Here is a 27,500-nt window from a genome sequence, read left to right on the forward strand (position 1 = left end):
TTGGAGGAGAAAAAAAAAAAAAAACTGTTAATTAAATTTGAATAATTCAGTGAAGACGATCCAAGGAAATTAATGAGGATCTGTGTCTGCAATTAATGAGTATTAACAGTTTGGAAATGGAATAAATTAGTTCCTCAACCAACAAAGAAAAATGAAGGAAAAGTTTCAAGCAGTACCCTTCATCCTGTCAAAGAGTGCCTTCAGAACAGCAAGCCAAAATTTTTTGAACTGTTTAAATCAAAATAATTTTGAGTTCATAAACAATGATTGTTGTTGCTGCTGCTCTTTCTCATGGTGCAATCTTTTACATTTTTTGTTTCTTTTCTAATAGAAATTTCTCCTCCTCCTCCTCCTTCTTCTTCTTCTTCTTCTTCTTCTTCTTCTTCTAAGCACCAAACACACTCATGACTATTTCAGTAACATATGTTTCTGCTAACCCAAAGACAAAGGGCCCGACTGCTCTATTATTATTATTTTACCAAGCTGGCAGACTGGCAGGATTGTTGGCACCTCAGAAAATATTCTGCTGGGGTTGACTTTGTCTTTCATCCTTTCAGGTCAGCAAAATAAGTACCAGCTGAACACTGGTTTCAATATAATCAACTTATTCCCTCCACTTAAATTGCTGGCCTTGTGTTAAAATTTAAAGCCGAAATTGTATTTATTTTGCCAAGGTAGGCAAGCTGGCCGAATTGTTAATATTTCACACAAAATTCCACCAAGATCAACTTTGCCTTTCAACCTTTCTGGGTCAATAAAATAAGTACCAGTTAAACACTGGGGATCAATGTAATCAACTTACTCCTCCCTCAAAAGTGCTGGCCTTGGGCCAAAATTTTAGGCCAATATTATTACCTCTGCCTGAGAGAAGGCGGAGATATTGTTTTCAATCTTGTTTGTTTGTTTGTCCATGGCAAGATATCTCAAGAATCGCTGAATGGATTCGGATGAAACTTTCAGAGATGTTTGACCTTGTGACTAACACAAACTGATTAGATTTGGAGATCAATCCAGTACCGGACAAGAATTCTGGATTATTTTACCTGTGTCTTTTTACTTAATTTTTTGAGAGCGGTCAGGTTCATTTTCAGTATTCTCTTTTGTGACAGCAATCAAGTTTATTTAAGATATTCTCATTTTAAAAATCATCTCTGGCTAATCAATGAAAGGACGTTGGTGTTGCTTTGGTGGAAGGTTTGCGCTCTCTGAGTGCTCTTGTTATTATTTTGTTCAGGTGGAAAACTGGCAAGTCAAACAAAATGCTAAGTAACAAATTCTCCAGCTCTTTACATTCTGAGTTCAAACTCTACCAAGGTGTTACTTTTCCCTTGTTGTTTTCCTGTCAGGGTTAATGAAATAAGCACCAGTCAAATACAGTGGTTGATGCGATCAACTTGTCCCCTCCCATTAAAATTGTTGACCTTGTGCCTAAATTAAAAGGAATTATTTTCCTGTTTTTGAGCAGCAGTTAAGATTTTCTTGAAGTTCATTGGTTTGTTTAAATCTTGTTGTTGTTGTTGTTGTTTTAGTTCTTTACCTGGAGGTTCTCACAAGCAATAGATTTTTAAAAATCTTTTACAATGGCTTATATTGTTATAGTGTTATTATTGTTGTTATGATTGTCATTGTCTATCATTGCTACTGTTGTTGTTGTTGTTGGTATTTTGCTCTCAAGTTTCACCTGTCAAGTAGTCATATGATCAAAAATGCTCCAGACTGAACCATCCTAGCCTGTCTTTTTTGTATATATCAGAGCTAATTACATCATCCAATGTGATTTCTTTCTTTTCTTTTGGAGACAACTGGGTGTGACATGACTTGACGAAGATTTGGCAGCTATTTCTAGCAGTTCTAGACTGAAACTTCCCTCATAAGCTCAATTGTCATTGATATTGCTGACACTGTTGCTTTTGTTGCCACTGTTGCTGCTGTTTCTTAGCCCCAGGTCAGTCTTGCTAGAGTAGACTCATGATCAAAAGCTTCAGATTACATAATTCGATGTCATTTTTTAAAAATTGCTGGAGCATGATTTGAAGGATTTTAAGCTGCTATTTCTAGCAGGTCAAGTGACCTGCTACTGATAGAATATTGTTGCAATATTTACTTTGAATGCTGTTCTTATTATCATTGTTGTTCTGGTTGCTGCTTCAACTGCTGCTGCTGCTGCTGTTGTCGTCGTTATTGTTATTCTCTTTGAATTTGTTGTTTTTATTATTGTTATAGTCATTCTAACATTCTAGCCATGACCATCCCACCTTTTCAGACATAGTTTAGCTTGGACCACAATACTGAGAGTATCCTTCCTATTTCCCATTCATTTTTTCCTTAAGAAGATAGAGTGTGATTTCGAGAGAAACATTGCTGCTATTTCTAGCAGTCTGTTGTGACCACATAGTGGCTCGCATAGTATGGCCGGTAGTGATGATGGTGGTGAAGGAAATAGCGATGTTGCTACATAGTATGTAGGACTATAACAGTTATAACAGAGGAGAATCTCATGGCAGAAATAGAAAATGCTAGTTAATAAAAGAAGTTTAACGAGTATGTTAACAATTAACTGAAAGTAGTGCTGAACAGATTGTTGATGTTGCTGATGTTGTTGATGTTGTTGATGTTGTTGATATTGTTGATGTTGTTGTTGTTGTTGTTGCTGTTGTTGAATGATTTGTGGGATATTTGACTGCTATTTTTAGCACATTGAGTGACCACATAAAATGGCTTCTTACAAAGGTCAACGAACTGGACTCTGCGAAAAAGACAATCCTCAACAGAGCTAGCTTGTTTTTTTTGTTTTTTTTTGGTATCGTTATTTTTGTTTTAAACATGAAAATAATAGCATGTCAGAATTTGTGTAAGATGGGGTACTTGAAAGGAAAGGGGTAGTGAGAGATTTTTATTTTTATTTTTTGTGCTTTTTTTTTTTAATTTTTACATTAACCAGTCCAGGTATTTAAAAAAAAAATAAAATAAAAAATAAAAGATAGATAAAAAGAAAATATGCAGAGAAAAATGTCTCTCTGCTTACAAAAATACACACTGTAAAGTTTTCCAAGGGATACCATCAGCATTAAGAATACATAGTTAAAGGCAGGCTTAATAATATAGTGTAGTAATCCCCTCTCACAAAAAAAAAAAGAAAAAAAATTTGGGGTTCATTATATTAAATTATGTTAGTTTTAGCTTGCCCTTTAGTGAAACATACCACCTTGACAACTGATTGCAAAATATTGTCTCTCAGGAGAGAGACACAAGTTCTGCAAATATCTCAGCTGTCTTTCGTTTTTTTTTTTTTATTGTTGTTGTTTTTTGTTTTTGTTTTTTTTAATATATTTTTTACCTTCTTTTTCTTTATTATTTTTTTTTCTTTTTCTATGATCAGGATTTTATCCACAGGGGACATTCGGTCAGTTGTCACATTCACTTACTGCTTTGTTGACTGCATGTGGTTCTGGACAAAACTGCATTGTACCATTGTACAGATATTGTTGTTGTTAGTGGTGTCGAAGGTGGTGGTGGTGGTGGTGGCGGTGGTAGTGGTGGTGATGGTGTTGGGTAATGGTGTTCATGTCAGCGGTGATGGTAAAGGTGATGGCCATAGTGATGATGGTAGTGGTGGTGGTGGTGGTGGTGGTGTTGGTAGTGGTGACGGTGGTGTCTCGATGAATGTTGTCAGAGATGTTCAGTTCTGTCCCTTTCCTGATGTTGATAATGTTCTGGTCTTGGTTCTTTTATGTGCTGCAAATTATCAGAAGCAAAGAAAAAGAAAAAAAAAAAGAAGAAAATAAGGAAAGAAGATTTTTGAGTCTGTAAGAGAATGTCAAACGCTGGCAAAAATAACAACAATAACAATATCAAAAAAGAACAATAGAACAGTGTAGAAAAAAATGACAGAATGACAATGGAAACAACAACATTAAATACAAAACAAGCTAAAACAAGAACCATCAAAGAAAACAAGAAAAAGGAGCCATGTTAGAAATATGAAAAACATCGGCATCTAGGAGAAGAGAAAAAAACCTGGGATGTAAAAATGATGATGATGATAATGATGATGATGATGATGACGATGACAACGATGAGGATGATGATGATGACGACGATGATAGTGATGGTGATGATGACAACGATGACTGTGATGGTGATGATGGTGACAATGACAGCGACAATGATGATGCCGATGACAATGAAAATGTGGTGGTGATGATGGCGGTGATGATGATGATGATGATGATGATGATGATGATGAAGATGATGATGATGAGGATAATGACGATGATGACGATGATGAGGATAATGACGACGACGACAGTGATGGTGATGATGACGACAATGACAGTGATGGTGATGTGATGATGGTGACAATGATGACAGCGACAATACTGACGACGATGACAGTGATAACATGGTGGTGATGATGATGGGGGTGATGATGATGATGATGATGTTCCACAAAAAAAAAACTAAAAAAACTGCAGCAACAATACAAAGAAAATAGTAAATAGTGTGGAAATGTTCCAACATTCACAAGGAGTAAAGGGTGGTATGGGGCGTGGTAGAGGGCAGGGTTTGCCACGTGGAAGAAGCAAACATCATACAATATAAAGTGTAAAAAGATCTTCATGGAAATCTGGAAATAAATTGTAACACTTTTGAGGTATATCCTCAAATCCACAGCTGCATTACATCTGACTATACAATTACATTACAATAACTAATGTATAACTACACTGTATTACACTTATAAAGTAGCAGCTTCTATGTCAGTGTTCAACTGGTTAGAAATAGCAGCTAAATCTATTTTGCATAAGGCAGCAAGCTGGCAGAATCACTAACAAGCTGGGCAAAATGCTCCTTGATGTTTTATCTGTCGTCGCATTCTGAAGTGAAATTCTCTGGAGGTCAACTTTGTCTTTCATTCTTTCAAGGTTGATAAAATAGGCACCAGCTGGTCACTGGGTCGATGTAATTGACTTACCTTTCTCTCTAAATTGCTGGCTTTGTGCCAAAATTAGAAACCAATATCTATCTTACAATCTACTGTTTTAACCCTTTCGATATCAACCCAGCTGAAACTGCTTCTGGCTCTATATTACAAATGTGTTGTTTTTGTAAGTTTTGAATTAAAATCTTCCACCAAACCTTAGTCACAATTTATGTTCCTAACACTAGCTTAATGATAACCAGGTTGTTTTACTAAATTCTTTGTTATGTTTAAAATCAATTGAAAGAAACACAGAGCATCTCAACAGAAATACAGTAACGAAATGGTTAAAGTGAATGAGACATCATTAGATAATGTAGTTCTAGATATACAGTGCCTGAGTAAAGGACAGGATGGGCATGGTAGGAATGCCTTTAATGATTAGAATAGTTAAGTTGAAGCTGATTTGAGGGTAAATAACAGCAATAATATTAATGTACAGAGTGGCCGAAAAGTACGTTTACAGTTATTCAACTATCTCTTTTACACTCATATATTAACATTTTAGCTCTTAATTATAAAAAAATATGAAACCATTATTGTATGCCAATTTAGTTAACTGTAAGATACAAATTTAAATGTAATAAAATGCTTTAAATTTATTTAAATTTAAATTTATCTAAATTTCAACATCTCTTCATATAATGCTCTACAATATCACACTTTGTACTAAATTATACCAGCACAATATACTGCTATGCTACAATACTATTAATTAAACTACAATAGTTCACTACACTGCAACACTACAACATTTGATATTACACTGTGATAGCACATACTAGTATACTTGTATACTACAATATTCTACTTCACGCTATGATAGTACTCTGCTCTATTATCCTTTGGCAACATTATACATTCTTACGCCACAGTACTCTATGGCTATATAAAAATATGCTGCACTGAAGCAAATCACACGTGTAAAACAAAAGAGACTAAAAAAATGAATACAGGAAAATATCTCAAGGTTGTCACATCTCAACATTTCTTTATTTAATGAAAAGCTCATCAAAACAACATCTAAAAGAGTAGCAGCAACTCCAGAAAGAGCAGCAGAAGTTTAAAATCAAAGAAACAAAGAAGGATGTTGCCACGAAAACATGGCATTGATATGTTTTCTTTGGCGATATCATAAAGTTTACTTCTTAAATAAAGAATACACAAACCTGATGTCGTGTAAGAATTCAGGATTTTGTTTCTTGTTGTTGGTGTATTTATCTATTTTTATCAGTGAAATGTTACAGTTTTTGAAATAGTTTCAATCGTGATTTCAAGATTTTACAAGAAATAATCTCCTATAACAGAGCAGATTAGTTAAAATATTAAATATTGCTTACACTGCTACTACTACTGCTACTACTACTACTACTACTACTAGCTGCTGCTGCTGCTACTGCTGCTGCCACCGCCGCCATCACTGCCACCACTGCCACCACTACTACTACTACTACTACTATTGCTGCTGCTGTTGCCACTGCTAATAATAGTAGTAATGTTGGTTTCAAATTTTGGAACCAAACTAGCAATTTTGAAAGCTGAGTTAAGTCAATAACATCGACCCCAGTGACTGACTGGTACTTATTCTATCAACCCTGAAAGGATGAAAAGTAAAGATGACCTTGCTGGAATTTGAACTCAGAACATAAAACTAGATGAAATGCCTCGAAGCATTTTATCTAGTTTGCTAATGGTTTTGCCAGTTTCCTCCCTTAATAATAATAATAATGATCACACAATCTGAAAGACAATGACATTGCATGGTGCCCTCCACTCTAAGGCAAATGTACAAAGGTTCTACATGAAGAGATGTAAAGATGGATGTGTGCTGAGTAGCATACAGGAATGCATCAATGGTGAAAAAAGAAACATGGCAAACTATTTTGTAAATAGAAAACAAGACCTGCTACAGTATGCTGCTAAAGGAGAAGGATTTACCAAAAATAGACTCGAGGGTGCTAATCAATTCTGATCACGAATAACCAATGAGCGAGAAGAAACTTTACTCTACATGGAATTACATGGTCAGCACCACCGTGAAACTAACAACTTAAAAGATCAGGAAGCATCATGGAGGTGACTCAGCAAGGGTGACCTAAAAAAGAAGACTGAAAGCCAAATCATTGCTGCCCAGGATCAGGTATTGAATACCAACTCAGTGAAAAGAGATATATGCCACACAAGTGCAATGAACCTCTGCAGAATATGTGGGAAGAGGGGCGAAAGCATGACTCACATTGTTAGTGCTTGTGAAAGTCTTGTGCAGAAAGAGTACAAGCACAGACATGACAAGGTAGCACAAAACCTTCACTGGCTACTTTGCCGGAAGTATGGATATGAGATACCAACATACACCAGAAAAGGTAATGGATGAAAAGGGGAAGGTAAAAGTCTTCTGAGACTTTGACTTCCAGATATACAAGGTGTTAGAGCACCAAAGTCCAGACATAGAAACTTTCAGGAGGGACAAATAAGAGTGTTTAATAATCGACGTAGCAGTGCCAGGAGATCAACATATTATCATGAAAGAAAGAGAAAAGAACGATAAATATGGAGACCTGAGAATTGAGATCATCAACATGTGGCAGCTATGAGAGTCAAATATAATGATTGTCCCTATTATCCATATTGGGTTCAATACCACCCATTCTTCTTCTTCTTCTTCTTCTTCTTCTTCTTCTTCTTCTTCTTCTGTGATGATTATGATGATGATGAAGATGATGACGATGATCATCATCATCATCATAATCAGAAGAAGAAGAAGAAGAAGAAGAAGAAGAAACGAAAAAACGAACGAAAGAAAGAAAGAAAGAAAGAAAGAAAAAAAGCATTGCTTTGGTAATTGACGTTTGGTTATAAAAACCTTTCATATAGGTAACATAGCAAAGATACCTTGATCTAGCTGAACCAATTCCAACCCATCATCGTACAATACAACTGATCATATGAATCATATTAACTATTTTACCAATCACAGAGATTATAGTTATCTAGATTTCTTGTATCACCTCCAAGCGAAGCAGATTGCTTGGATGATAACCAAGTTTGTTTATGTAAGCCATGTTCAACATTGTAGTCAATACAAATTTAATTATTGAATTATAATAAATCATATCCTACAAAAAAAAAAAAAAAAAGAAAAGTAAAAATCAATCTAAATACAATTTAGTAAGAACGTTCAACTAGTTGTATGTGGCCTGTCTAACTAGACAGGATGCTGTCTCACTTGTAAAATGCCAGGCCTGATACCTTTGTGAAGGGTCACCAGTCTTTTGTGTATGGTAGATAGAACATTCTGAATGCTATGAATAGAGGTGGCAACAAATATTATTCAATGAAGCCATTATTGCTTGTGTGGTTGTGTGATTGAAAAATGTGTTTTTCAACCATGTGGTCTTGAGTTCAATCCCATAACGTGGCAGGCATTTTGGACAAGTGTTTTCTGTTATAACTTTGGGCCAACCAAAATTTTGTGAGTTGATTTCATTGATGGAAACAAAAAGAAGTTTGTCATATGTGCATGTGTGTATATGAGTATGTGTGTGTGTATGAATGTATGTATGTGTGTATATGTGTATGTGTGTATGTTTCTGTGTGAGTGTGTGTGTATGTGTGTACATGTATGTGTGTGTGTGTGTGCGTGTAGTTGTCTTGACATCACATGATGTTTGTTGATGAGCATCACCATCATACAAGCAATGTTGTTCACTTCAATTCTTCCATGGAAACCATGTCTGGTCATGGGAAATGTTCCGTGTTGACCGTTTGGTTCCGTTCAAGAGCAATTCGTAATGGATAATCCCTTCCCAGTCCCACCATACGCACAACATCGTTTTATGCAAATGAAGATCTTGTTTCACACGCGGTGTCACTTGTTTACCGGAGATAAGCCATTCCTTACGCTGCTTCATTTTGATGTACAGGCACCATTTTGCGTCACCAGTAACGATTGACATTACCTGTTCAGATGTACAGGGGCATGTCGTGCCACATGTCAGATGATGAAATGATCACAAAACACTGTGAAAATGAGGTGATTTGCGCAAATCCTGGTCTGGGAATCGAAACTACGATTTCGCAATCATGAGTGCAACACCTTAACCACTAAGCCATGCATATATGTATGAAGTATGTATGTATGTATGTATGTATATATATATATATATATATATATATATATATATATACACATACATACATATATACATATATATATATATTTATACACACACTCACACACACACATACACACACACACATGTATACATTTATATATATATATATATACATATATATATTTAATGACTTGTTTCATGAAAGATTACAGTCAATAAATGTTTCTTCTTCCCCTTCTGGGTATCTGATAACCCAATCACATGACTGATTATTTAAGGAAAAGCTTCTGCATATTTTCTCAAACTTTTCAAACTTTACAATAAGGGTTAAGTTATGCTCAGCTTCTGATGTGCATTGCATCAATCTGCTGCCTGCAACTCACCAATGCAGGTGAAACAACTTCATGCCAGAGATGTCTGGTTCCATCAGTAATCTTGAACCAAATTTATTAATATTGCTTCTAGTCTGTCATTTATTTCTTTACAGTTTGCTAGTTTCCAATTTATGATTAATGCTTCAATGAATTAGTTCTTGGGGGGGAAAAAAAAAATAACATCTGACAATGAAATTACATAAGCTCTAGAAATACGTATTAATATTTTTCTATCATTATTTTTTAAAAAATATTTTTATTTACTTATTTATTTTGGAAATATATTGTTTTAATGATTTATCCATTATAAAAATTTGACATTAAATTGTAATTCTGATACCAATATTAAGCATGATAAAAATTCTCTTCTAATTGAAAAAAAAAAAAAAGAAAATTGTGAGTTAAAAAACTAAGGTTATTATTTTAAAGATAGTTTAAGAATACCAACAAAACACTTACAGACAAAGGGACACATTATGGAAGGCAGGGACAAATTTCTAGTAAATTTCATCATGCCAGGGATTTTAAGTTTCATCTACGGGCTTATTCAATTAATTTAATTAAATACCATATTTTTTGGTATGCATAGTGACATTAGTATAAAATGTGGTAATGTGGTAAGAAATTTGCTTCCCAACCACGTTATTCTGGGTTCAGTCCACTGTGTGGCACCTTGGGGTAAGCAACTTCTATAGCTGCAGGCCAACCAAAGCCTTGTGAATGAATTTGATAGATAGAAACTATAAGAAGCCTGACATAAATATATCTACATGTGTGTGTCTTTGCATCTGTGTTTGTCCCCCACCACTGCTTGACAACCAGTGTTGGTGTGTTTACATCTCCGTAACTTAGCGGTACAGCAAAAAAAAAAAAAACACATCAGTAGCAGGTTTAAAAAAAAATATGCACTGGGGTGATTCATTTAACTAAAAGTTCTCCAAAGCAGTGCCCCAGCATGGCCTCAATCTAATAACTAAAACAAGTTAGGGATAAAAAAAAAACACAGGTAAACATTCAAACATTGTCCATATCTTTCTAAATCCTGTTACATTTCACATGGAATTTTTGGTCCTTGAAATTCACTTTCATGTGTAATTCAACCTACCTCTGGTTTTGACCATAAATTTTGATCAGAAAAATTTGACTTGTATAGTGGAAAATACAGTATTTGATTAAATAATTAGTTGAATTAATTATCAGGTGAATCTTAAAGTCCTAGTCATCATGAAATTCACAATGAATTGTAAATTAGATATTATAATGAACAGATATATATATATATATATATATATATATATATATATATATATATATATATATATATATATATATATATATATATATATATATATATATCACTGCGATGGTTTTGGTAAGCAGCATTAATTTTTATAATTCTGTCTTCTACATTTGACTGTGGTCATGAGTGGATTTGGTAAACAGAAACTGAAAGAAGCCCATCGTGTATATATATATATATATATATATATATATATATATATATCTCCATACATATATGTGTGTGTGTGTGTGTGTGTGTCTTTGTGTCTATGTTTGTCCTGCTAACATCGCTTGACAACCAAGGTTGGTGTGTTTGCATCTCCATAACTTAGTGGTTGGCAAAAGAGGCTGATAGAATAATTACTAAACTTCTTACAAAAAATAAGTGCTGGGGCTGATTTCTTCGACTAAAAAACTCTTTAAGGCAGTGCTCCAGCATGACCACAGTCAAATGACTAACACAAGTAACAGAATAAAAGGATGCGTGTATGTGTGTGTGTGTGTGTATATATATATATATATATATATATATATATAATGGAATAATTACTATGAAGCATTGTGTAGAATATATTGTATATAATCACAAAATATTGTCATAACCCCGAAATATTGAATACAAAGTAAGTCTACATTAATTCCCATATTTGTTTCCTTGTGATTTACCTTGCATTTCTTTTGCATTATTTTGGCCTCACCCACGATCTTTTATACAATATATACACGTATACTTATATATACTTATATGCACATATCAAGAAGGAATGGACATTGCAACAATGTTGTCATAAGACACTGTTGGTCAGAAAGCAAATAACTACAAAAGACATTACCAAGCATCACACTTGTCACTTCAATAGTTCCACCAATTCACCATCTTTAATTGGTAATGTTTTTTTATCAACTCTTGAAAATTGAAAAACATAGATAACCCCATTAGGACTTGAACTCAGAACACAGAGAATACAAAGACTTGGAATTAATACTACACAACATTCTGTCCCTGCTCTAACAACTCTGCCAATTCACTCCCTTGGGGTGAAGCTAAGAGAGGATGTTCTAGATTAGCTTTAATGCAAAGAGTATTTTTTTTTTTTTTGTGGATTATCTCAACTGAAACTGTTCAGCTCCCTATATTAAATATATGAGAGCCCAGTGACTGTGCATTTAGCATGCAGGATGCTGTCTCCAAGTTATTTTACCTCAATCCTATCGATAATGTGAAGGTAAGTAGCTTAATGGTTAGAAAATTTGTCTCTGGAGACTCCATTTACCCCATGTAAACTTGGAAAAGTGGACAGATATCAAAATTATGACACGAAAATAGATGACAATATATATACATACATATATCTATATATATATAAATATATGTAAGTATGTATGTACAAAGAGAGCATCATCATCATTTTAATGAGATATATGTGTGTGTGTGCGTGTGTGTGTGCATATATATATATATATATATATATATATATAAAGGGCATTACTACAGAATAATGCCACACACTAGACTTCCCAAATAAACACATTTTAGTACCGAATGCGAGGAAAAACAGCTTTTGAAAGAAACCAACATTTAAAAAAAAATAAACCCAACTATGTATCGGCCGATTTCACGATTACCAGAATTAAATCTAGTTTCCGTTTGTCAGCATAGTATAGTATCAACATATACGAATAAACAGAATTCTCACCTTACCAAAACGAACACGCATGTATCCGGCCCAGCAAAGGGAATGATGTTCATCCACATACGTCGGTAAAAAATATATATATATATAAAGACGATAAAAAATGTTCAGTGGTCAACTAGCAATTAGCAGCAGATGTCAGAACCTATGGACACATGGAATTATGAAACTAACTAATTATAAGACCATGGATTTAACTAACTCTCTTTCCTTCTATCCTCCAACTGATATGTTGAATTATAGACTACTGAATTAACGAACATTTTTCCTTTTTTCCCCTTCTCTTCCTCACATGGTTCTGGGTTCAGTCCCACTACATAGCACCTTGGGCAAGCATCCTTTACAATAGTCTCGGGCTGACCAAAGCCTTCCAAGCAGATAAAAAACAAAAAGAAGCCCATCGTATATATGTGTGCACGTGTGTGTGTGCACGTGTGTGTGAGTGTGTGTGTGTTTGCGTGTATGTATGTATGTATGTATGTATATACTTATGTGTGTATTTTTGTGTCTGTGTTTGTACTTCAATACTGTTTAACAACTGGTCAAATAAGTCCTGGGGTTGATTTGTTCGACTAAAACCCCTCAAAGCCATGCCCCAGCATGGATTCAGTCAAATGATTGAAACAAGTAAAAGAGAAAAGGTAAGAGATATGTATATTAACAGACATATAGAGAGAAGGAGAGAAGGAATAGATAGATAGATATAGAGTTATACCTGCATGTGTGTGTGTGTGTGTGTGTGTGTGTGTGTGTTATCATACCTGTGCATCCATTTACATTGGCAGCACAGCAATGACCTTTCTTTATTCTTTATGTACAATATAAATAGAAGAGTTTCTGTAGCTCAGCTGCTCAAGCCTGTGGAATTCGGTATGTGACTGAAAAACAAGGGTTGACATCAAGAAAGCTATTTGGCCAGTGACCACTGCCTCGAGATGTCTCGTCCAATCTATGTCAGAATTTATAAAGGGAGTGTGGTGGGCATGATGGTGATGGGTGTGGTGTGGCTGTGGTGGTGGTGGTGGTTGTAGTATTGCGGTGAGGATACTGATAATGGAAATGACAATGATGATGATGAGGACGATGACGACGATGACGATGACGATGATAGTGGTGGTGGTGGTGGTGATAGTGATGATGATGGTGGTGGTGGTGGTGGTGGTGGTTATGATAATGATGATGATGATGATGACATTCAGTAGAAGACAAACCATAAATTAGATATATAACTTGAATTTAGAATTCAAACAAGTGATCTTTACTATAAATTTTACGTATGCACACACACACACACACACACACACACACTAATATATAATACATATATATATATAAATATACATATACACCATAAGTAAAATTCATATAAATTTATGTGTGAGAGGGAAAGCGTGTGTGTGTGTGTGTATGCATATACAACAGATATATATATATATATATATATATATATAATGGCGTTAGGAAGGGCATCCAGCTGTAGAAACTCTGCCAAATCAGACTGGAGCCTGGTGTTGCCATCCGGTTTCACCAGTCCTCAGTCAAATCGTCCAACCCATGCTAGCATGGAAAGCGGACGTTAAACGATGATGATGATGATGATGATGATATGTATACATACATAGATATACATACATAGATACACATACATATGGATATAAATACATATATGTATATACATACACACACACACACACATACATACACACATATATATATATATAGTTTTTACTCCTAAAATCTCTTCTACTCTTCTAACTCTAACCTAACCAGGATGAAACACAATATATGTGTATCTCTTGGCAGAAATTGATAAACAAAGTCAAAAATTTTCAAAAAAAAAAAAAAAAAAAAAAGAAAGAAATTAGAAAAGAATCAAAATAAAAGTTAAATCACTTTAAAACATAATTTAAAAATAAATCTGGATATATGAAATAAAAAAAAAAGAACAAAACAGATAAGATATTGAGATATAAGACACATATCAAAACATATGAAAGGAGAAATACTTACACACACACACACACACACACACACACACACACACACACACACACACACACATATATATATATATATATATATATATATATATATAATGTATATCACTTGTAAAGGGAAATGAAATAAAACAAGGAACTCAGAAGTAATCTGAAGTCATAAATAGATGTAAAAGAACAAAGAAGAAAGATGAACATTTAAAAAGCTGGTTGTAAAATGTATTTAGCAAAAAGAGAAAAGGAAATAAAAGAAGAAGAAGAAGAAGAAGAAGAAGAAGAAGAAGAAGAAGAAGAAGAAGAAGAAGAAGAAGAAGAAGAAGAAGAAGAAGAAGAAGAAGAAGAAGAAGAAGAAGAAGAAGAAGAAGAAGAAGAAGAAGAAGAAGAAGAAGAAGAAGAAGAAGAAGAAGAAGAAGAAGAAGAAATGTATGAATCAAAGAAGGAAAGTTTCAAAGACAAACAAGGAATGAATACAAAATATGTAGAAAATGCATAAATATAACTAATATGTAAATATGTAAATATATATCATAGATATCTTATATACACGCTCACACACAGACACACACACACATATATGTATTTTATATCTGTATATATATATATATATATATATATATATATATATATATATATATATATATCTATATATATATATATAGTTGTCATTATATGTATATATGAGTATGCATGTGTATATATAGTATATGTATATATGTGTATATATATATATATATATATATATATATATATATATATATATATGCTTATATATATATATACTTGTGTATTTGTGCATTATACATAAAATGTATTTATATGTCAATACGTATATACATATACATACATACATACATATATATATATATATATATATGCACATATTCATGCACATACACACACACACACACACATATATATTAAATGATGGGTTGCAAGTGAGACTTTCTAGTTGTACCAAACCAAATTATACATAAGAATGTGTCTAAGTGCAATTAATAAAAACATTATATAAGTGTATTTGTATATGTACATGTATGTGTGTATGCAGACGCACACAAACACAGACACATAAGTCCATATGCATACATACATATGTACATACATTCATACAAGCATAAATATGTACAAATCGTCGTTTCGTTTCGTTTAACGTCCGCTTTCCATGCTGGCATGGGTTGGACGATTTGACTGAGGACTGGTGAACCAGATGGCTACACCAGGCTCCAATCTGATTTGGCAGAGTTTCTACAGCTGGGTGCCCTTCCTAACGCCAACCACTCCGAGAGTGTAGTGGGTGCTTTTACGTGCCACTGGCACGAGGGCCAGTTACATGGTACTGGCAGTGGCCATGCTCAAAATGGTGTATTTTACATGCCACCTGCACAAGAGTCAGTCCAGTGGCACTGGCAATGTCCTCGCTCAAATATCTTTTCATGTGCCACCGGAACAAGTGCTAGGAAAGTGATGCTGGTAACGATCACGGAATAGATATATATAATTATATATACATACATATATATAGAGAGAGATTTGTATATATGCATATGCCTACATATATATCTGTTTATTTGAGCCACTTAATACACTTCATTCATATACACAAATATATACATAAGGTATGATGTAATCACACAGGTGTGTATTTGAGTGTGCCTCAGAAGTCCACTTCCTAGCCTCATGGTTCTAGGTTCAATCCCACTGCATGTCAACTTGGGCAAACATGTCTTTTAGAAAAACCCTAGGCTGAACTCAGAACCATGTAGCTGGGAAGCAAACTTCTTACCACACTGTTATGTCTCAAGCTACTGCTATCTAGCACCTTCGGATGATCTCTACTCAACCGCTACAAGACTGCTACTCAACTCCTCTACCACGGCTAGACTACCTCTATTTATATGTCTTGGGTGATCCTACTTCTTCGCTTGGGGGCGTCGACACAACACACACAAAACATTTTTTACTCATAGAATTTCAAGAAATCTTCACATCTATATAAGATAGCTGCAGATAATTTTACTTTTCTGTTCCAGACAACAATATCAGTTCTGTTAAATCGGCATTTGATAGGAATGTACTATCTAGGATTTTGTTTTGAAGCACTATATATGTACTTAGTACTGAGTAGAGAGAGAGAGAGAGAGAGAGAGAGGGAGAGAGAGAGGGGGGAGAGGGAGAGAGAGAGGGAGAGAGAGAGAGAGAGGGAGAGAGAGAGAGGGATAGAGAGAGAGAGAGAGAGGGGAGAGAGAGAGAGGGATAGAGAGAGAGAGAGAGAGGGGAGAGAGAGAGAGAGAGAGAGAGAGTTATCTAATACATATCTCAGTAAAAGCAGCCTTCCATATGCAGTAAGTTTCATGGTATTCAGTGCTGCTGTAATATTTTTATGTACTATTACCAAAGGGCTTGACTTGGCCATCTATCCCAGCACACACACACACACACACACACACACACATATATATATATATATATGCTCAAAATTAGAAATTTTTTTTCTATGTGTACATACAATGTGCATGCGCATGCACACATATGCACATGCACGCAAACACACACATACATTCACAGATACATACACGCGCAAACACACATGCACACACATTTTCTCTGCTCCTTCCATTCTCTCTCTCTCTCTCTCTTTATCTATATCGATCTATCTATCTATCTATCTATCTACCTATCTATCTATCTATCTATCTATCAATCAATTTCTCTCACTCACTCATTCACTCACATATATGTTAAACCAGAGCCAAAGCATGAGCTGGCTTTTGGCACAAAATACTATTTGTGCTGTTGATGTTTGTTAAAGAAACAGGGTCCAGCTAAATAGATTAAATTAATACAAGAGGCTAATTATCAGCATCACTACAAGCAATGAAATTGCACGCATATAATTAAGGGAGCCTATTTATAACAACTTTAATTAATAAGTCTAGTTATTAATTTAATTAATATAGTCATTTTTAGCTAACCTTACTTTACAACCTCCTATGTTGATGTTGGCACTCCGTCGCTTACGACGTCGAGGGTCCCAGTTGATCGATCAACGGAAACAGCCTGCTCATGAAATTAACGTGGCTGAGCACTCCACAGACACGTGTACCCTTAACGTAGTTCTCGGGGATATTCAGCGTGACACAGTGTGACAAGGCTGACCCTTTGAATTACAGGCACAACAGAAACAGGAAGTAAGAGTGAGAGAAAGTTGTGGTGAAAGAGTACAGCAGGGTTCGCCACCATCCCCTGCCGGAGCCTTGTGGGGCTTTTTAGGTGTTTTCGCTCAATAAACACTCACAATGCCCGGTCTGGGAATTGAAACCGCGATCCTATGACCGCGAGTCTGCTGCCCTAACCACTGGGCCATTGCGCCTCCTACAACCTCCTATAAACTTATAATTTGCCCACTTCTTTATCAGTAGTCTACTAATCCACTTCTCCTTACACTTCTCTTACTCCTTCCCTTCTTATAATCCCTCCCTTAATCAAGATTTTGGCTCCACTATGGCTCTCACAGCATTATTTCCCTCTCTACAAATCAAACGTTACCCCTACTACAGAATCACCCCCAACCAATCAAAGTTTTGATATTACTATCACCTCTCACAGTCTTGTCACTTCTCTATAAATCAAACTTTTAATACTACTGTCACAATCACTCTACCACCACTGCTACGACCACCACCACTATCATCCACTGCCTTTCTATGAATGAAACTTTCGAAACTACTACAAGCCCCTACTAACTAATTGCCTCCACTCACCAAAGAAACTTTTCACACTATCAACCACCCCGCCTCCTTATCACTTCTCAACCAATCAAAAATTTTTGACACCACTAATCACCCCCCCCCCCCATCGTCTTATCACTTCTCCACCAATCAAACTTCTCTTGCCAGTAACTCCCCCCACCCCCTTGTCATTTCTCCACCAATCAAACTTTTTGCACTACTAATCACCCCCACCCTCACCTCACCTCTTTATCACTTCTCCACCAATCAAACTTTCGACATTACTATTAACACTGCGCCTCCCCCCCCCCGTCTATCACCACCATCTCCACACCTCTTATCATTTCTCCACTAATCAACTTTTAACATTACTTACACCTTATTATTGCAATCTCCTTTATCACCCGTGTCTCTCTATGAATCAACTCCTGATACTATTTGCTTTCTATGATAACAACTCACAGTTAACTGTTTCAGAATTTATGTTCACCACTCATCGCATTGTGTAGAGTGATTTATATGCAACAGTGATCTGCAGGTTGTACAATCAATACAAGGCAAACATAGGTTCACAGAGCCCACACTCTGAGATGACAGACCACCAAGACGAAAGGAAGTGATAAACATTTAGCTTAATAGAAATGAGAAACAACCAGAGGTATTTCAGCCATGACAATCTCATATTTAATTCCAGTTGCAGGCATATCTAGGACTATGAGGATCCAACATGTTCTCTCCATTTTGAAATATTAGACTGTGCAATAAGAGAATTTGACTGCTATTTCTAGCATTTCAAGTGACCAAGCAAAGGCTCCCTAGTTGATTCCTGTGCACCTTTTGCTTTTGTTATGCGTTTGTGAATTTAAAATCATAATTTATTTTAGTGAATATAAGTTTTTGAATTATTAATCTTACTGAAGTATTTATACAGAGTGTCCACAAAGTCTTGGTACATGGGGATTGACACATACTTTAAGAAATTTTCTGTTTCTTATATTTAATTGTTTATATTATGATTTTATTTACTCCATCTACCCACATGGGGATTAACACATACTTTAAAAAATTATTATTTCTTATATTTAATTGTTTATGTTATGATTTTATTTACTCCATGTACCGAGACTTTGTGGACACCATGTATATATATATATTTTATGAACCTGGAATGATGGAAAGCAAAGTTAGTTTTATCCCTGTTTATTCTGTTAAAATTCCATTCACATCTGAAATATACTTATGGAAAGATTTAATAGATCCCAGTATTTAACTGGTACTTTAATTTATTGAGTCATGAAAGATAAAAGCTAAAGTTAGACCCACCAAGTTTTACACATGGAGTACAGACAGATGTATATATTCTTTTATTCTGTTATTTGTTTCAGCCATTTGTCTATGGCCATGCTGGAGCACCACCTTCAGTTGAACAAATCGACCCCAGATCTTATTTTTTGTAAGCCTAGTACTTATTCTATTGGATTTTTTTGCTGAACTGCTAAGTTACAGGTATGTAAACACACCAACATAGGTTGTCAAGCAATGTGGGGGGAGGGGCACAAACACAGATGTATAAACACACACACACACACACACACACACACACACACACATGCATATATATATATATATATATATATATATATATGACCTAGAAGAAAAAGCAATCAAATCTCCCTTAATTTACTCCTTTTTAGCTTAAGAAAGGATAGGACAGAAAAGAAAATTTGACTGCTATTTCTAGTATATCAAGTGACCAGGCAAATGCTGCCACACTAACTTTTGTGTATCTTTTGCTTTTGTTATGTGCAACAGGAACAGTATCGATACCAAAAGTTAGTGTTTATCTCCATTTAAAAGTGGATGTTGTATTAGAACACAGGATACTGCCATAATTGGCATGAGAGAACCTCTACAGGATTATGGTGCATATAAACACTCTTGTTTATATAGCTAGTGTGAGATAGATCACCTGCCATCACCACCACTCCCAAGACTAGCAGATCACATGATTGCAGCCTTCCCTGGCTTTATCAATGGTAGACATTCAACCGCTAGATATAGCAGTGATATCTCTGCTATGCTGATAAATATTCTTTTCTACTCGAGGCACAAGGCCCGAAAATTTGGGGGAGGTGGGGGGGGGGGCAGTTGCTTAGATCAATTCCAGTATGCAACTGGTATTTGATTTATTGACCCTGAAAGGATGAAAGGCAAAGTCAACCTCGGCGCAATTTGAACTCAGAACATAAAGACAGATGAAATACTGCTAAGCATTTCGCCCGGCATGCTAACATTTCTGCCAGCTCGCCGCCTTTATGCTGACAAATATTACCTTTCAAAAAAGAGGCAATTCTTGAAAGACAGCAGAGTTAATGCTGGAGTATCTGATATCATAGGTGTACTCAGTCAGAGTTGAGATGGAGCCAAACAGCAACGATTACTTACTTTAGCGATGAATATATTATGAAATTGGTTTTTCAAAAAGATATTTAATAGAAAGATTCAATTCCCTTTGCAAAATGATAAATAGCTAAAATAAATATAAATAAATATCGTGCTAACGATTCCACCAGCTCACTGCCTTATATAAAGTTATAAATAATAGCATTTAAATAAAGGGCTGGAAAACGCTTTTGGATAGAAAACATCGAAGGCTGGTATTTTCAACTCAATATTTACATACCTTTATTTGTAGCTTTATGTGCTCCGAGATCCACTGTGCCAAAATAAAATGTATTCCATGTTGTTTACTGATCTTATAATTGTCGTGCGTGTGTGCACTTTCAAAGCAGAGAATGCGTCCAATAGCAAAAATTTCTTGTCTAAGGGAGGTAACTCTCTCAGTTTGTAAACATTGCTTATGCATCTTGGTTTAGTTGGCTAATGTAATAGTTTTCAAATTGTGGCACAAGGCCAGCAATTTCGGAGGCGGGTTTAAGTCAATTACATCGATCCTAGGACTCAACTGGTATTTATTTTATCGACCACGAAAAGGATAAAAGGCAAAATCAACCTCAGCGGAATTTGAACTCAGAACGATAACACAGACGATGTGTCTCGAAATATTTTGCACGGCGTGCTAACGATTCCGCCGGCTTGCCGCCTTTAACATAATATCGTTTTCAAATATTAGCAAAAGGCCAACAGTTTCGGGGTGGGAGGAGGTAGCCTGTTAACATCGACTCCAGTGTTCAAATGGTACTTATTAATCGACCTCGAAAGGATGGAAGACAACAGCAACTTCGGCTGAATTTGAACTTAGACCGTTAAGACGGGCGAAACGCGCTAAGCACATAATAATACTTTCTATTATACTCAGAATGTGGGAGGAAGATAGTGGACTGTATCAACCCCAATATTTGCTTTACTAAGTCCAAGGCGGCGAGCTGACGGAAACGTTAGCACGCCGGGCGAAATGCTTAGCGGTATTTCGTTTGTCTTTCCATTCTGGGTTCAAATTCCGCCGATGTTGACTTTGTCTTTCATCCTTCCGGGATCGATTAAATAAGTACCAGTTACGCACTGATATCGATGTAAGCGACTTAATCCGTTTGTCTGTCTTTGTTTGTCCCCTTTATGTTTAGCCCCTTGTGGGCAATAAAAGAAATAAGAAACGTTAGCACGCCGGGCGAAATGCTTAGCGGTATTTCGTCTGTCTTTACATTGTGAGTTCAAATTCCGCCAAGGTCGATTTTGTCTTTCATCCTTTCGGGGTTGATAAATTAAGTACTAGTTGTGTACTAGGGTCAATCTAATCGACTGGTCCCCTTCCCCAAAATTTCAGGCCTTGTGCCTAGAGTTGAAAAGAATATATAGATATATATTCATCTGTGTTATGTAGATGCGTGTGTAATGTAGAGGCACAAAGAATACACAAAATACTAATGTGCGCACGCACATATTTTAACGTCAATACAAGTTGCTTCCCTTGCATCAGAATATGTCTAATTTTCAGTTCAGGAAGTAAGCACACACACACGCGCCCGCGCGCGCACTCTTTTCCTCTATATTTATTCAGCTACAGTAATAGCAAAAAGAAGCAATGGAATTATTTTAATCTCTAGTACTCTCTTTTACTTGTTTCAGTCATTTGACTGCGGCCATGCTGGAGCACCGCCTTTAGACGAGCAAATCGACCCCGGGACTTATTCGTTGTAAGCCTAGTATTTATATATATATATATATATATATATATATATATATATATATATATATATACATATATATATATATATATATATATATATATATATATATATATATATATATATACATACATACATACATATATGTGTGTGTGTGTGTGTGTGTATATAATATATAGTATATATATATATATATATATATATATATATATATATATATATTATTATTATTATTATTATTATTATTATTATTATTATTATAAATATTATTATTAATAAATCTCGGGGGTAGCAAAAAATTTAGAAATTTTATTTGTTACCAGTGGTCTAGCAAGAAGAAAAAACTAGTCAATAGACTATATATTATTCATATAAATACATACAGTGTACATTTAAACACATAAGAGAGACGTCCATAATAGGACATCTAACCCGCTAGAAGGAGCAGTCAAATTCCAAACTACAATTAAGGATAATTTGCTGCCGATAAGAAAAAACTGCACATGCACGGTAGATATGAAAAGCACAAGGAATGTTTCTATGTAGTACCTCGTATTTATGTGTTAATCTTGGTTTTCCTGCTGATGATAGCTGTCCTTGCAAAATATTATTCTATTTTGCTAAAAATAGCTTGAAACCATGGTCCAGGAAATAGATAGTAAATGTTTTTATTTTTCACTCCCTTTCGAAATTATGGACACCAGATGGAAGAAAAAGTGTTTTATTTTATGGGGATACATAAAAGGAAACTGAGGCAGAGATAATCTTATGAAGACATTGTAAGAATTTGTTGAAAATTAATATGAGTTGGGCAGATAAAAGGATACAATGAGGAGCAATGTGATGCATGATAGACCAGTACCCCAAACTCACAGAAAGAGAAAAACAGATGTATGGATGACAATGAGGATGATGATGATGATGATGATGAAGATGGGGGAGGTACAGTGTGTGTGTGAGTGCATGCATGTGTGTGTTTGTGTATGTATGTATAAATGTATGTATATATGAATGCATGTATATATATACATTTATACATACATGCATATCTGCATGAATGCATGCATGCAGGCATCCATTTTTTTGGCAAACTACACTTTGGAGGGTCATGGGAGTAGAGTTCACAGGCACTTCCTCCTAGGGTCCTATCAAAAGCAACTGCAATGCGACTTTCCAGCTAGATTACAAAACTCGCAAGCATGACCGACTATATGTGTTTGTGTGTGTGCTTCTGTATGCACATATATATGTGTGTGTGTCTGTGTTTGTACACACTCACACACAAACGCACACACATCTACAGAAGTACTAAGTTTTGTTGATGCTTGTTTTAAAACAACTTACATAATTTGAAAGAATTCACAGATAAAAAAAAAATACGGTAAGCTGGACCTGATGAAGAGGACTTGATGTGTTTTAGTAAACACTAAAAGAAGCACTACCTCAGCTTCACTGTAGTATAATGACTGAAGCAAGTGAAAAATATCAAACTTGTGAGTGGATTTGGTATACGGAAACTGAACGAAGTCTCTTGTGTGTGCATGTATATATATATATATATTAAAGATAAATAAAAATGAAAATGCCAATTTAAAAAAAAAATTTGGGGGGTGTTTAAATTAATTTACATTACATGTTTCGGTTTTTTTGAAAGACCTTATCAAAAATGAGTATAAAATATGTGAGAAGAGAAGAGGGCTATTAATAAAATAAAATTGAAATTAAAATTAAGAATGACATTCATTGTTTACTGTTATTTCTTGCATGCGCACGTAGTCCTTTCATTCCGATCGGAGGGCATGGAAATTCCAACTTACTGTGTGTATATATATATATATATATATATATATATATATACGCACAAACACATATGTATTTGTGTGTCTGTGTTTACATCCCCGTAACCTAGCAGTTCAGCAAAAGAGACCGATAGAATAAGTACTAGGCTAACAAAGAATAAGTCCTTGGATAGATTTGTTCGGCCGCCATCAAATGACTGAAACGAGTAAAAGTGTAAGAAAAAAATGAAATAAAAGAATAAATAATGGTAGCAGCAAAAATTTACTTGAATTGGTAAAGGAATTTACTCCAGAATATTTTTTATAAGTTATCTCCCTTGCTAAAATATCTCCTCTTATTGTGATTAATAATATATGGAAGTAGGAACGATTAGGATTGTACCATAATAGACAGATCTTCGAATAGGTTTACGTTATATTACGTCTTCTTTTTCCCCGCGACTTCATATTTTCCGAGTCGATAGATAGTATTTTCCTCTCTGAAACTGGTCCTGAGTATCTACTAATTATCTTAAACCTTTGAGCAAGGTAATCTTTGTCAAACTTGATGAGTCTTTTTCTAGTAGAAATAATTATGAACTATAATAATCAACTGGCTCACATATACAAATACACACTTTTATAATACACACGCACATATCTATCTAGCTATCTATCTATCTATCTATCTATCTATCTATCTATCTATCTATCTATCTATATATATATATATATATATATATATATATATATATATACTTGTGTTTTTTTTACTCTTTAAAAGGGTGAAAAACCCCTTTGATCATGAACGACCATGGTATTGCACCTAGAAAGTTACCCTGCGAGGCACAAGTCCAGGCAAAGTTGAACTTGCAGTATCCTTGATGCTGGCAAAGTTGATAAGTCCCACATTGATCAGTATGAGTGTTGATACAATAATTAACATGTTGAGTACCAGAACTCGTATGGTCAACTGTTGTCTGCACAAACTTTGTGGGGTTCTATATGTCCAAAACTCATTATTCAAAGAGACTGATAGAATGACAGAATTGACAGTGCTCTAGATAAGAGACCATTGTAGTTTTCAAGAATCTTACATGCATTCTAAATTCAAATCATAATTGGGTTGATTTTTGCATTTTCACCTCTCTGAAGTGGGATGGCACTGAATAATTACTTCATAAAATTTCAATATTTGACTGTAACAGTGATTTCCAATGCAGGTATAAAGCTAGCAAATTAGAAGGAAGTGCTAGTTGATTAAAATAACCAGAGTATTTGTGTGGTACTATATTTTACCAAACAGACACATCATCATAATTTCAAAGCTACAAGATGATAGATGATTAATTCAAAACAATTTGAATAAATAAGCACTACCATTGACAGAATAATCTGGATGCTCAAGGGTTAAAGAAACTGAGCGAACGAGAACAGTATGTTTGTCTTAGTATAAAGAAAGAAAGTCCCCAATTAAGCATTTATCGTATATCCATACCCATGTGATTAAGAAGGTTGCTTTCCAGGTGTGTGGTTCCAGATACATTGATTTGAAGAGTTACGTCCCTTTACACCAAACTGGTCTTTTTCAAAATATATACTTGACTGGAAACAAATGTAATCCAGTAAAAATTTTGAAAGACGTGTCTTATCATAGCATGCAGTCCAGTGACAGAAACCAGTAAATCAGTTAAAGAATATATACATACAGACACATACACACGCAAACACACACTCACAAATACACACACACACACACACACACACACACACACAACACTGTTCAAATTTACAGAAAACAAGATGACGACAAGTGAGGGAACAACAACCAGGTTTATTAGTTTGTCACTCAGGAAGAATGGAAAAGTCTTTGATGTTTTGAGCTTAAGCTCTTTAACAGAAAGGGATAAGAGGAAAAGAATAAAGGGGGAGAGAACGAAAAACACAGAGAGTAAAAAAATGTGTAGGGATTAACGGTTCAACATAATATATACATACATATACACATACATACATGGTTTAAAAAAATACAAGAGGAAGAGGACAGCTATGGACCATTGATAAGGAGTTTGCTAATCCAGTTTCCAAGATAAATTTTCAGCTCCATACCTATTATTATCATTGGAGCAACAGGATATATATCTACCCATCTAGAAGAAAGTATTGCTGAAGTTGGGTTCTCAGAGAGACAACATGCATCCTTAATTCATATACTACAAATGATTACAATGTTTAGGACGACAAAAGTCAGCAAGAGCTTCTTAAGGTTTAAATGGTGATGATGGTTAAAAGAAGATACCTTCCTTCATAATCTTGTTACCAAATAGGTGGCTACTCAGAATTTACTCTAAATTAAAAAGAGAAAGAGAATAACACACACACATATATATATATGCATACTGAAATTCCAAGGAAAGGACCTTAGATCTAGGTTAGAAACCAGCTCTTTCTCTATTGGCAAAAAATCTTAAAATAAAGTTAAATAATGACATACATACATATTCCCATCAAAACTTCTGTCAAGATGTAAACATAACAGGCCAGATATTGTTGTTTGGGACAAAGGGGCAAAGGTATGTACCATCATAGAGGTCAGCTACTCTGCAGGTATAAATATCTCTTTGAAAATCAAAGGAAAAGAAGATATCTAAGGACAGCTGCTTTGAAACCTTCAGCTTCTATATCCAGACTATAAATTCCTATTCATACCAATGATAATTGGAGCACTAGGTTTTGTTAGTAAATGCTTAAAGGAGAATTTGGATAAACTGGGATTTTCAGAAAGAGAAATCGACCGGCTAATTCGTGCTTTAGAAGTGGAACAGTAAAAATATGCAAGACTTTTCTCAAGTTGCAAGCGTAAATTTGTCTGTGTTAACAACATCCCAAAGATAGAGCCTTGTATCTTTGTTGGAAACTGGCTCCCTCCTCAGTAGAATAAATTAGCACCATGACTAAGGCTTGCAAATATAGAGGATGGAAAAGTGGATGTTAAAATGATGATGATGATGATGATGATGATGATGATGATGATAATGAAATAAATATTTTCTCCAATAAAACAAAACAAAAAAATAAAAAAGATGCTACTCTCGTTGGTATTTCCCCTCTCCACTTTCTGTATCCCTCACACCATCAAACAAAGTCCCCAAACCCTTAGTACTTTACACATAGCTACGTTGCAGATGTACATGTAAAGTACACTACCAACAGCAATCAAAAGAAGACACCCATGATCACACATTGTTAAAGATGACTATCAAGAAATCAATGTATTCCCTTGTCTATCATCAAATAGTCAGCAAGCTATTTCAACTCCCAAATTGTTTCCAGAGTTTCTGGTCATTTGCCAAGACATTTTCTACACATCATCCATCAAACAAGACAGCTTTCTAAGTTGCCCTCCT

General features: G+C 35.0%; 1 protein-coding gene across 10 annotated transcripts in view; it reads right to left on the reverse strand.

The window, feature by feature from the left end:
• Window positions 1-380: 380 nt before the first annotated feature.
• Window positions 381-27,500, reverse strand: part of LOC106879395 (protocadherin-18) — a 78,911-nt gene continuing 51,791 nt past the window's right edge. For 5 of the 10 annotated variants that reach the window (XR_016244328.1, XM_014928930.3, XM_014928929.3 and 2 more), the window contains one exon: window positions 381-3,735. Coding sequence is in view for 3 of the 10 variants with exons in the window: in XM_014928930.3 (XP_014784416.1) it covers window positions 3,670-3,735 (66 nt within the window). In the remaining 7 variants the exon portion in view is untranslated. The remainder of the gene's footprint in view (window positions 3,736-27,500) is intronic. The other 5 variants (XR_016244327.1, XR_016244325.1, XR_016244324.1 and 2 more) reach the window with 4 other exon arrangements.

The sequence above is a fragment of the Octopus bimaculoides genome, chromosome 14, assembly GCF_046866305.1.
Source record: "Octopus bimaculoides isolate indiv1 chromosome 14, ASM4686630v1, whole genome shotgun sequence".
In the NCBI taxonomy this organism is placed as follows: domain Eukaryota; kingdom Metazoa; phylum Mollusca; class Cephalopoda; order Octopoda; family Octopodidae; genus Octopus; species Octopus bimaculoides.